This window comes from Taudactylus pleione, unplaced genomic scaffold (genome assembly GCF_031769625.1).
Source record: "Taudactylus pleione unplaced genomic scaffold, aTauple2 ptg000381l, whole genome shotgun sequence".
NCBI lineage: Eukaryota > Metazoa > Chordata > Amphibia > Anura > Myobatrachidae > Taudactylus > Taudactylus pleione.
This window is the reverse complement of record NW_028284782.1, coordinates 4,596,609-4,610,123: the sequence shown is the minus strand read 5'-3', so window position 1 is coordinate 4,610,123 and position 13,515 is coordinate 4,596,609. Positions and strand designations below refer to the sequence as shown.

Below are 13,515 nucleotides of genomic sequence, written 5' to 3'. Positions count from 1 at the left end.
ACGAATTGTAAGGTGGAAATAAGCCTGAAGTCCATTTATTCCATTGCTGGGGGGCGTCCAGGCCGGTTATAGCTGGGTGCTGGGTGGCTAGAGTCATGGAGCGCTGGGCTGATAGCTTGGAGGCGTCTCTGGACACTGACTCGTCACCTGAACAGGTGGAGTTAGAGGGTAACTTAGAGATTCGGCCACTTATATTAAGGAGGCGGCCTTAGATATCTGTCTCCTTGCTTCCAGGATCTCCTCGGCAGCAGTGGCAGCTCGCCGCACCTTATGGTTGCGGTCTTGGAAGGCTGATGCAGATTCAAAGCGGGGTTTGGAATGCTTGCCTTTTAATGGACAAGTCCTATTTGGACCGATGTGGACAAAATTGTGGCCACTCTGGCGGCAGCGAAGTCTGCCATCGGCTACGGTCCCATCATGGTCTGGTTCTTCGTCCTTTCGGCCTTATAGAACCCAGGGTAAGTCCAAGGTACAGTCCTTTCCGAGACAGGCAGGAGTCAAGAGGACTGCAAAGCCAAAGAAACAGGCTTGGAGTGGACGTCCTGCTCCCAAGTCTGACGACAAGTCTTCGGCCTGAACGGGACGGGCCTCTTCTTGGGGACCCCAAAGTGGGAGGCAGACTTCTTCGATTCGCCCAATGCTGGTGTCTGACCACTTCAGACACTTGGGTAAGAGTAGTAGTTTCTCAGGGGTAAGCCCTCTCCTTCCGGTGGAGGCCTCCCAGCCGGTTTTTCACCACGGGTCTTCAGTCCTATCAGGACAAGGCCCTGGAGTTCCGGAAGGTATTGCACACTATGCTCCAGGCTGGGGTCATTGTGCCGGTTCCTTTCTCTCAGAGGGGATTGGGGTATTACTCCAATCTTTTTCTGGTACAGAAACCCAATGGGTCCTCCCGGCCAATACTCAAACACAAATCCCTGAACAAATTTTTGAGGGTTCCTCGATTCAGGATGGAGACACTGCGTTGCATCATTTTAGCGATGGAGCCTGGGGATTTCATGGTATCGCTGGATATTCAGGATGCTTACCTGCATATCCCCATTGCCTCAGCACACAAGCGCTTCCTCAGGTTTGCAGTTGTCAACGACCATTTCCAGTTTCAAGCGCTGCCTTTTGGTCTGGCCACGGCACCTCGTGTGTTTACAAAATTTATGGCAGTTATGGCAGCTCACCTGCGGATGCAAGGGGTTCGCTTGTTACCCTATCTGGACAACCTCCTGCTGTTGGCAGAGTCTCCAGAGATACTTCAGCGCCATCTGCAACTGACGGTCTTGGTGTTGCGGAGTCACGGCTGACTGATAAATTGGAAGAAATCCTCCCTGGTTCCATCACAGAGGATGATACATCTCGGAGCTCTGTTGAACTCGCAACATCAGAGGGTCTTTGTGACAGAGGACAAGATCTCTGCGTTACAAAGTTTCGCATTTGCCTGCAGAGTCGCCGGGTGTCTATTCACTCGGCGATGAGGTTACTGGGTTCCATGGTGTCAATGTTCAACATGGTGGAGTTCGCCCAGTTCCACTTCAGGCCTCTGCAGAGGTTCATTCTTTCCAAGTGGAATGGGTTGCCCCAAAGGATACAGTCACAAACAATGGTGCTGTCACCGGAGGTACGTCGGTCTCTGGCCTAGTGGCTACAGACTGCTCACCTGAATCAGGGGCGCCCCTTTTGGATTGCGGACTGGGTCCTTCCGACGACGGACGCAAGTCTCAGAGGCTGGGGAGCAGTGACGGGTCCTCACTTCTTCCAGGGAAGGTGGATGCCAGCAGAGGCTGTTCTTCCAATAAACATATTGGAACTTCGGGCAGTGTTCAACGCTCTCCAGCAAGCAAGACAGGTCCTGCACGGAAAACCAGTGCAGGTACAGTCAGACAATGCCACCGCGGTGGCTTACATAAACCGCCAAGGAGGGTCCCGCATTCTGGCTTGGGCGGAAGGAAATCTCCCTGCCATATCGGCAGTGTTCATACCAGAGTCCTCAACTGGGAAGCAGACTTTCTCAACCGTCAAGACGTGCATCCAGGAGGTGTTTCAGCTACTGGTGAACAGGTGGAGCCTTCCAGAGATAGATCTCATGGCCTCCCGACACAACAACAAACTGCTGGTGTTCAAGTCAAGGACAAGAGATGCAAAGGCTTGTCTAGTGGACAATCTGTCTGTCAAGTGGGCCTTCCAGTATGTGTACCTCTTCCCTCAGTTTTCCCTTCTTCCTCGAGTGCTACGAAAATTCAAGCAAGGCGGCTTTACCTTCGTGGGCAGCTCGACGTGGCACCTCAGCAGTTCAGCTTAGCAATGTGGTCATCTGTCCATAGGTTTGTACGGTATTATGCTTTTGATACCTATGCCTCTCAGGATGCTTCCTTCGGGCGGCGGATTCTCCTTACAGCACAGGAGCGTCCCCACCCTCAAAGGATACTGCTTTGGGACATCCCCAAGGTATCCTGTGGATACCCTATGGACCCTGCAGTAGAAAATAAGAGATATGGTAAGAACTTACCTTTGCTATCTCTATTTCTATGAAGTCCATAGGGTTCCACAGGACTCCCGCCCTGTCGCACCTGCACTGCAAATGGGCTTTGCTCTGGTCACCGGTTTTTCCATCTCCTTCTGATGAGAATGTGATTCCTTGTGTGTTCCAGACTTTCTTCTCTCTTTCTCCTCCTCCGGCCTATGGCTTGTAACGTAACTGAGGTGCCTGAGACTCGGTGGCGGGGTATAGGAGAGGGACCCCAGTACATCCTGGGAGGCTGAAAACTTCTCTATGGTGCCCGATGCCTGATGTCATCACCTATACCTCAAGGTATCCTGTGGAATCCTATGGACTTCGTAGAAATAGAGATAACAAAAGGTAAGTTCTTACCATATCTCTTATTATTCCCAAGTCTGAATCAGGCCCTCAGTACAGAGTATTATCTTGCTAGAATACATTGTATGCAACCTATGTGCAGGTAACTGCAGATTCACATACATCACTTTTTTTGTGACATCAGCAAAACCTGAACACGTTGGAAATTCAGTGCACACAAATATGCTTACTGCCCTCCATTCGGCGTCAAAAAAGCTACAGCACCTCCAATTTAGCATGGGACATATACAGGCAAAGAGCAACGTCAAGCACCACTGACTCATTTCCAGGATTGTAGGTGTAGCCTCATCCATCCAGGTTGGGAAGATGGGGCACATTCAAAAACTGCTGGGAGGACCAGACCACAAAGAGTTGGACACAACCACTCCTAGATTAGGTAATTATTTACATTATCAATCTGCAGACTGCTTCCTTAAGTCTTTAATGTTAACAGGTTGAATATGGGCTCCTAGAAACCTTTGCAGGACTAGCTCACTCTAATCAAGTTTCTAGCAAACACCTGTGTGCAAAAGGGAGGTGGGCACATGGAATTTAATTTTAGTGATGTCTAACTCCCTGACATTGGGAGGGTGCAACAGACATTTTAAGTGATTTGCCAGAAGAGTGGGTAAAAAAAATTTCCCAGTATAAACTTTGTGTACACAGATTTTATCCTTTTGGTCTAATACCCATTGCTTATGGTAGCACCCCCCAAACAACTATAATAAATATTGGGGGTCACCATTGTCCCTTACCGAGGGGCACAATGCATCTCTGGTGCGACTAGATAACCCCTTTTTTTGTGTACACAGATGGTAATGAAGACGACAGAGGGAGCAAAACATCAAAAGACAACGAAGCATGGCTACAATCAAAATGGTCATTACCACACAAAACTTGTTCAATAGACATGAAAATAAAAATAGTATTTCTACTTTGTTCATAATGCAAATAAAAATTTAAATTTACTCATTTTAATCAAACATGGTGTTAAATGAAGGCAATATAATTTATATTCTAATTTTATTTCCATTTAGAAGCACCCCCAAATTCAAGTCATAATCTGCCTTACCTTTTGGAGCGAGATGTTCCAGACAACTTTGTCTTCTCAGAACTCCCCTAAAAAACAAAGGTGTTAAAATATGTAGATTAATTCACTTTAGCAGATGAGTTCAACCTAACACTGCAAGAGCTAATGTATACATATCATTAATAAGTAATTTACATATTAAAAGGAACCCTTCAAATATCTTAGCATAAGCGTGCTAAATCCAAGTCAGGAACTCCAGTAGGTCCTGCTGTATCCTCCAATGTTGCTTAATGGTATGTTCTTAGCCTAAAAAAAATATAGCCAGTTCAAGTAACAAGTATGCAGCCTGCTGACACTGCAATTGAAAGTGCTGGTATGGGCACAATTTAAAATAGTCAGAAAAAAGTTTATTTAAAAAAAATAAAAAAAAAAACACTAACCTTAAGCTCAGAGTCTAACAATATGGTCTACTCTTGTCTGAATCGGGGAAATCGAGATTAGAGATTTTCCAAAATGTAGAATTTTCACAAACCCCCAAGCGTTCGCAGAACGGTGAATTGCCCCAATAGAGGCTAGATGTGTGGGCCCCATTAGATTCTTTTAATTTCATTTTTTTTTTTTTTCCTTTTAAGATGTGATTTTCTAACACAAGAGAGACAACGCCAATGTAAAGTCTCCAAGGCCCTACCTCCGAAAAGGGAGAAGAGTGGAAAAGCACGGCCAGTCCTCTTTGGAGAGAGAACCTCTGAGCGCTTAATGTCCAAGAAAAGACATTCGCAACACTTGTTCAGTTATGGCCATAGAAAAATATTTGCAGAAGTATTAAACCCAATAAAGATGCTGCCATGGATGTGCTGGAAACAGCACCTCTCAAGTTCCTGGGGGCCGCTCTAGTTCGCTTGGATCTACAGAAGTTCCGCTGATGGACACGTTGTCAACAGAAACAGATGTGTTTTCTTCCGTGCCAGGGCGCACTGCCTTAATAGAGCACGAGATAAATACACCTGGAGGAGTGGGCATAAAGCAGCGACCGTATCGCATTCCTGAGGCACGGCGACAAGCTATATGGCAAAAAGAAAGCCCAGTCCATGTACTTCTCGCTAGACAACCTGGATGTCGCAATGGCTCTTGGAGGGATACGTAGTCCACGGAGTGGCGGGGAAAAGTACAACCCAGCGTCCGTAAGAAACGAAGACCATATGTCCCTTTGTCAGAGCGTGCCGAATTCAGGAAAAATAAAGGATATGCGTCTGAGAAGGCGGAAGTGAAGTATTAGTCGGGTAGTCGACACATAACATAGGGGGGCAGGGGCAGGGGGGGGTGTATGTGTGGCGAGAGGGGTTTGTCCCTCACCTGAATTACCCAAATTCTGGTGGAATCAGCTCCCTCCAAGGGAGGCTGGAGTGAGACCTGTGTGTACTGCATTAGCAGTGGTGGAGTGGAATTCCAGGTTTTCACATGTACACAAAACCAGCTGGAGTAATCACTGGAGCACATAAAGGGTTTAAGAAGCTCACACACCTGTTGCCGGACAAACTGGCCAGGGGTGGTGGTTAGCATTAGGGTGCCAGGACCTGGAAGGTCCACAGACATTAGCATAAGGAGTGCTGGGACATTTACTTTTGTTTGCTTATTTTCTGCTATGTGTATCCAGGCCTATGCTCATGTATGCTAAGGTGTTTGCTGCTATTAAAAGCCACTGCTTTACCAAGTACCTGCCTGGAGTCCTAATTGCTCTACCCCGTATTACAAAATAATATAAATATATATATTTATATATTATATGTAATACAGAGCGAACGTGTGGACAGAAGACCAGGTAGCTGCGCGGCAGACCTGTTAAGCAAAGGCCCTGTGGCACGCCGCCCAGAAGGTCGCCACTGCCCTCGTAGAATGAGCCGAAACCCTGGCAGGTGCCGGTCGCCCTGCATCAGAATAGGCCAGAGAAATGACTGATTGGACCCAACGTGCGATAGTCTACTTCGTAGCCGGCCAGCCACACTTCTGAGCGTTGTAAAGAACCAATAGGGAATCCGTCCGACGGAGGGCCGAAGTACTGTCCAAGTAGATCTGCAGAGCCCGGACGACATCCAACAGCCCAATCTTTCCGGTCCCGGGAAGTCTCAGATGGAGCAAACGCAGAAAAAGACAATGTCCTGGTTTAAGTTGAAAGCCGAAACAACCTTCGGTTGGAATGAAGGTACCGCCCTATAGTCATGAAAAATGAGGAACGGCAGTTTGCAAGACAAAACCCCCAACTTTGAGACACACCGAGCTGAGGCAATGGCCATAAGGTAAGCCAATTTCCACGTGACAAATCGGAGGTCTGAGTCCAAAGGTTCAAAAGAAGCCTGCTCAAGAGCAGAAAGGACCAAGGTCAGATCCCACGGAGCCACAGGCGGCTGAAACGGAAGTTGAACCGGCAACACTCCCTGCAAAAAAGTCCAATCCTCTGGCAGGGCGGCTAGACGCCGCTGAAAATAAAATTGACAGAGCCGGCTTCCAGACCTCCCTAAGGAAAGCTAAAAACCTTGGCAGGCGAAACCGGTATTTGTGAACCTCTCGTCATTCTACCACAAGATGTAGGGCTTCCAGACCCTGTGATAGTTGTGCAACGAAACCTGTTTCCAGACCGGCAACATAGTATGGACTACAGAAGGGGAAAATCCTTTAGAATTTAAGAGGTCGGTCTCAAAAGCCAGGCCATTAAAGCCAATCGAGAAAGGTCCTCGTGCTGAAATGGACCCTGCAGGAGCAGATCCGGCCTATGCGGAAGACGCCAAAACATGGACCTACGGCCAGCTGGAGAACGGTGGCGTACCTCAACCTGCGCAGCCAGTTCGGAGCCACTAAGATCACCGGAACCTGTTGCTCCCTGAACCGGAGTATGGGATTCGGAGGAAAAATATATGCCAGCCGAAACCACCATGCAATGGTCATGGCATCCACTGCGAAGGCAAGTGGGTCCCTGGGCCTCTCACAAAATCGGGGCACCTTGCAGTTGTGCCGATACGCCATCAGGTTCACCTCCGGCAGACCCCACATCCGTACCAACTGCTGGAAGACCTCCGGATGGAGAGACCACTCTGCTGAGGAAGTCCGCCTCCCAATTCTCAACTCCCGGAAAAGTAGATCTGCAGAGCACCGGAACAAAGCCCTCCGCCCAAGTGAGGAGGGCCGCCTCCGCCATAGCTGCTGCGCTCTTGGTGCCACCGTGGTGATTCACATACGCCACAGCTGTGGCGTTGTTCGACTGGATTCGCACCGGCCTACCCGCCAGGAAAGTCTGTGCTTCCAGCAGAGCCAGATAGATGGCACGGAGCTCCAGCACATTGATCGGCAGGGCAGTCTCCGATGACGACCAAAGACCCTGAAAACGAAGGTTTGATGGCACAGCTCCCCAACAGAGGAGAATTGCATCTGTGAGCAGGTGATCGGAAACCAGCCCCCACTGAAGGGATTGCAGAGTGCTGCCCGACAGAACCGGATGCTGAGAGGAGAGGTCTTCCTTGCGACCCGCCCAATTTTGGAGAATTCCCCACTGGAACTCCCGCACTGGATGGTCTCGAAGGTGGAGACCATCATACCCTTCATGCAGTGTCGAATGGACTGGCGAGGGACAGACATCACAGTCATGACCAAATCCTGAAGGGCCCAGGCTTTGGACTTGGGCAGGAAGACTCGTTGGAGAGAGGTGTCGAAGATGACTCTCAAGTGCTGGCAAGGAGTCAGGTGAGATTTCTCGAAGTTCAGGATCCAGCCATGATCCTGAAGCACCCGCACCGTGTGGTGCAGATGGGACTGCACCTGGGAAGCTGAATCTACTTTTACCAACAGATCTTCCAAATAGGGAACGACCTTTATCCAGTCCTTGTGCAGCAGGCTCGTCATAGCCGCCATGATCTTTGTGAAGATGCATGGGGCTATTGCCAGGACCAAAAGGAAGAGCCTGGAACTAATAGTGTGCCGGGCTGACTGCAAACCTCAGGAGAGAACGATGACCTGACCAAATAGGAACGTAGAGGTAAGCGTACCGGACGTCGAGCGAGGCCAAAAACTCGTTGATATACATTCTTGGGATCACCGAACGGAAAGTATCCATGTGGAACCGGTCCATCCAGTCTTGTGTTCAAGATCGTTCCAGCTACAATCCCATGGTCCAGTGTCCCCCAGCAAGTGGTTGTTCTTTCTGTTATATATTATTTTGTGTGATAAAGATGGTGACAGTATACTATTGAGATTCATTATGATAGGCCTATAATAATGGGTTTTGCTATGCAATAGATGATCAGAAGGATGGTCTATTTTTTTTTTAAATGTATATTAAGGGTAATAGTACAATTCTTTATAAGCATATTCCCCTTTTTTAAATAAATTTAGAGTCTAAAATCAATGAAAGCAAGATTTGCATATTATATGATTTGTTTATATGATTATGGAAATAAAGTCATTCCAAAAGGAGGCTTGGAATATATCCAAGATGGACGCCGAACAAAACTATGTTCTTTCAAAGATGGCCGCTGCACTATCAATAGAATATCTAAAGAGAGGCCTGTATAACATAATAAACAGTGCATTTGTGTAAAAATGGCCGCTGAATGGGATTTTTTTAAAGATGGCCGCCGCACTCTGTGAATAGAGGATAGCCATAGAGAAGCTTGGAACGCATAGCACATGCGCAAACCCCGGATTTGTAAAGATGGCCGTCGTTCACTATAAATAGGAGGACAACCATAGAGAAGCTTGGAACGCATGGTGCATACGACGCATGCGCAAACCCCATTGAAACGAGATAATAGAACGGGGTATAAATATGGATACAGAGGTACATATGGAGTTTCTGAGGAAGCTGCTGACGGTGCACACTAGGCGGAGAAACGCGTTACACATGGTACCTTGATGGTGGAGGCGGTAAAGTTCTATTGACAACTGTCATAGCGCTAATTTAGGAATTGGAGGACTGCATGGTTACAATTGACCATTTTTTTTATATCTGTGGAACAGCAGCAGAGAGTATTATACCCAATATGTGGTGAACGAAATGGGATTACAAATGGCTGCTTGCTATAAGATGCATGTTTTCAAATACTATCACTCCATAAGCGCTTACTAACCAATCAGTGAATCCGGAATTGTATGATTATATATCTTTTTTATTATTTCATGGGTTATTTATACTGACTAAACGTCTCTATACAAAAACTATTTTGCCATTTTTTCTTTTGGTATACTAATCAGTTTTGAAAAGGAACATTGATAGCTGCTGGCTCTAAACAAATCTTGCCTACCAAACTGCAGACTTTTCAGGTGTTCATTGGGACACAGATTGTTCCTGGTTGCTGCTAATTAGAACCAAGGTCCTTATCCATGTTTTATTGTTGAAATTAAGCACATTGATATATTGATTGTGTATTATTATTTTTTATGAGAAGATTTATATCATATATTTATCTAATTATTTATTGTTGCTGGCATAATTACATATGTTGATGTATGAATTGGTATTTTTATGGGAACAATTCATATGAATTGCATCTCAATCAATTGAACAGCGCTCTCTGGTAAGGTTTTAGACCTTATACATTTTTTTGCTCCACATTGTGATTTTAAAGGGCACAACACCCTTTTTTTTGAGAGCGGCAGTTCAATTGTAGTGGATACTGTCACCTATTAGACTAGCGCCCTTGGATTTCTTTTCTCCCCTCAGCATTGAGGGAAAAAAAAAAATATATATATATATATATATATATATAGGCTGTGGAGCAGCCGATACGATATGTCTGAACGACGTCCTTCTCAAGCATATTGCTGGTATACACTGGCCGACGGGCACCTAATATATTGGTCAATCAATTGATTGGCCAAATATATCTGTCAATGTGTACCCAGCTTTAACATCAATTTTCAAATTGATGATTTTATTTGATTGCAGATTAAAAAAAATAAACTGAGAAATGCTGCTTGCTTAAGTATTAAAAACTATATGCTGTGGAAGCCCTGAGATTACAGAAATGATAAACATGGCCCAAATATTTAATTTTCAATTAGCCTCTACCTGTGATTTCTTAAAAAGGATTAAAAAAAAACCCTAATTCAAACATTTGCTCATACTGCAAACTGAGGAAAAGCTGTAAAAAATACAAACAAGCAAATGGAAGCTACCACCCAGGCAGTGCCTAGACAAGGCAGTCCATCAAAACTTAATTTTATAGCGAGGAGACCAGTAGGGAAAGCCACAGAGAGACCAACTATCAAATTTTAAGGAAATTAGTTCTGTAGCTGAGACATGAGTGAAGGTGCACAATCCGCTTTGCATTCAACTGGAATGTATTGGAGTATGGCTGGAAAGAAGAAATTACTGAAGAAAAGAAAGCTTAAATGCAGGATAAGGTTTTTTGATGATGTCCCAATTGAAAACATTGTACAGTGTGCAACCTAACATTGCCCATTCCTCAACAAACACCAGTCACAATAGTGAAAAATGGGGTGGCAGCATTATGTTGCAGGGATGCTTTACCTCAAAGGACTGGGCATCTTGTTAAAACTGAAGGACCCATAGATGGTGCAAAATACAGGTAGATACTGCAAGAAAGTTTGTGAGAAAGTTCACCTTTCACCAGGACAATGATCCCAAGCACAAGATCTAAGCAAAACTGCAATGGTTGAACAAAAATGTGAATGTTCTACAAAGGCTAAGAGAAAGTCCGTTTCTCAATCAAAAATAAATCTGTGGCAATATTTGGAAATTGCAGTTCTGAAGTGTCATCCACCTGATCAACCTGGAGCATATGAGCACGAATGAGCAAAAATCTGTTCCAAGCTGGACTTAAAACAGTTATTGCAGCAAAAGGTGGTTCTACCAAGTACTAGCCTGCACGGGTTGAATGCAAGCAGCATTTTACAGTTTTTATTAAAAATAAATAAATAAAAAAATGGAAAGACAAATGAGCTCAAAAATGAACCTTATGAGCCTGCTGGCAGCTCGCAATGAAAATACTGTCTGGAACTCTGTATTAAGTCATCATATAATAAGCGAGATAGAGTGTGTCTGTTTGTCCTTTATGCATGGCCAGAGTTTTGTACCTAGTTCACCAAATTTGTCATGGTGGTGTAGTTTAACCAGGATTCAGTTTTTGGCTATGTTTGAAGTTAAGCTGGCCATCCACTATACAATTTTCTGTCAGATATCTGTCCAATCTGGTTGGTTGGAATGAAAACCTGGTAATGTATGGGAGCAAATGACAATCGTCCATTTGCTCACAAACACTGGAAAATAGCCATAACTGTTTGTTCAGACAAATTGGTTAAAAAACAAATTTAACCAATTTGAACATTTTATTTTGTCCTTCTTCAGTGCTTAAAACCATATGATCGACTGTCATTTGCTCCCATACGTTACCATGTTTTCTTTCCAACCAGATTGGACAGATATCTGACAGAAAATTGTATAGTGGATGGCCAACTTTAGTCAGGGCCAAGGAGGTCTACATGGTGCACACAAAGTAGGCCGTGGAAGGTTTTGAAATTTTGGTTTCAGCAAGTTCGCTCAGCATGTCTTCAAGTACCTAAAACTGAACTGATCTGAAGGCACAGGCTGATTATGTACCAGTGGGGGCAGGCAGAGCTCCAATAGAAGAGCAAGAGTTGGAGGATCAACGGTCACACTGCACCTGCACTGAGAGTTAAGGACTTCCTCCAAGCACGTTTTCATATGTCATGGTCTTCAATGTAGGTCTGCAGAGATTTTTGCTCAGCAATGAATTTCTGTTCTGATTTTGGAAACTGCAACGATTTGGGAAGCTATACAGATCTGTTCAGTAAGTCACTCTGCTGCTGATAAACTCCATTCTAAACAGTCAGTGAATACGTCTGCCTGTACGGTCATTTACTCTTAAAAGCATTGTTATCCAGGTATGAATGACTTGTGTATTCCTTGTCACAATTTTCGCCCTTTAGTACACCACACCATGTTCGTAAACAGTGGGGTCAGGATTTAAAAAAAAAAATATATATATATATATCTCTTTACACCTTTTTTTGTGGTTTAATATAGTTTTTTTTGCATTACAGTTTTAATGGAAAAGAAATGGAATCCTGCATATTATATTAGCACTGGGAAACATTGCTATGTATTAGAAACCTTGATCAACCATGTTTTAATGCTTTTTAACCAGGGTTGGAAAAAACAAAAAATTATTTTTATTTTATTTAAACAGAGTGGGATCCTTTTGGGATCAATGGAATGGTGTTATAGGCGAGGACAAAGTAAAAAATTTGAAACTCATACGAAAAAAATATCAAAATATAGTCATAACTCACATCATAAGCGCAAAAGCTTTAGGGGGCTGCTCCTGCAGCCCACCCCGCAGGGTGACCCGACTCCGGCCGGGCACCATCTAAAACTGAGGTGCCTGTGGCTCGGGGGCGTGGTATAGGGGAGGTTGGACCCAAGTGCATCCTGGGAGCAGCTAAAAGCTTTAACTCCGTGGTGCCCGAGGATCCAGCTATACCCCAAGGTCACCCTGTGGACCCCTATGGACCCTGAAGTAGAAAAGCTGCTTTTATCATCAGATAAAAGGATAGAGCATACCTAAACATCCAGATTCAAAAAGTAGAGAACGTTCATCAGTCTTCTGTTTAAAAAGCAGTATTTATTCACTGTGTGCAAACAGTTGTATCAATTTAAAAAGAAGGTCAATGTTTCGGCCTAGACTGGACCTTGGTCAAATCTTCAGATGAGGACACCAACCCAGTGAATAATTTAAATAAATACTCAACTAGCAACCATATAAATTCCTTTTAATTATACAACTCAAAACACCTGTGTGCCTAATTCACTAACCAATCATACTAGTAATACTTCTCAGACATAAAAGTAGACAAACACATACAGCCAAACAGGAAAGTGCTGATAGTGTACTAAATAAAACACAAGTGAATAATTGTGGGGTAAGTAATACGCATAACTTTGTAGATAATATGAGATATGGTAAGAACTTACCCTTGTTATCTCTATTTCTACGAAGTCCATAGGGTTCCACAGGATACCTTGGGGTATAGGTGTGACGTCAGTCGCAGGGCACCAAAGAGTTAAGCTTTCAGCCTCCCAGGATGCACTAGGTCCCCTCCTATACCCCGCCCCCGGGCCAAGGCACCTCAGTTAGTTACCAAGCCATAGGCCGGAGGAGGAGAAGGAAGAGAGAGAACAAAGATCTGGACACATACAAGAATCACATTCTCACCAGAGGGAGACGGAAAACCGGTGACCAGAGCAAAGCCCATCTGCAGCACAGGTGCGACAGGGCGGGAGTCCTGTGGAACCCTATGGACTTCGTAGAAATAGAGATAACAAGGGTAAGTTCTTACCATATCTCATATTTTCTACTTCAGGGTCCATAGGGTATCCACAGGATACCTTGGGGATGTCCCAAAGCAGTATCCTTTACGGGTGGGGACGCTCCTGTGCAGAAAGGAGAATCCGCCGCCCGAAGGAAGCATCCTGAGAGGCGAAGGTGTCAAACCTGTAATACCTCACGAAGGTATGGACAGAAGACCACGTAGCAGCCTTGCAGATCTGAACTGCCGAGGCACCACGTCGAGCTGCCCACGAAGGACCCACAGACCTAGTGGAATGAGCCTT

At 45.1% G+C, this 13,515-nt stretch overlaps 1 protein-coding gene across 5 annotated transcripts in view; it reads right to left on the bottom strand.

Moving 5' to 3' along the window:
* ATRX (ATRX chromatin remodeler) overlaps positions 1-13,515 on the bottom strand; it is a 290,301-nt gene that overhangs the window by 222,365 nt on the left and 54,421 nt on the right. For all 5 annotated transcript variants that reach the window (XM_088445557.1, XM_088445556.1, XM_088445558.1 and 2 more), the window contains one exon: positions 3,918-3,964. In XM_088445557.1, the coding sequence (XP_088301683.1) occupies positions 3,918-3,964 (47 nt within the window). The remainder of the gene's footprint in view (positions 1-3,917; positions 3,965-13,515) is intronic.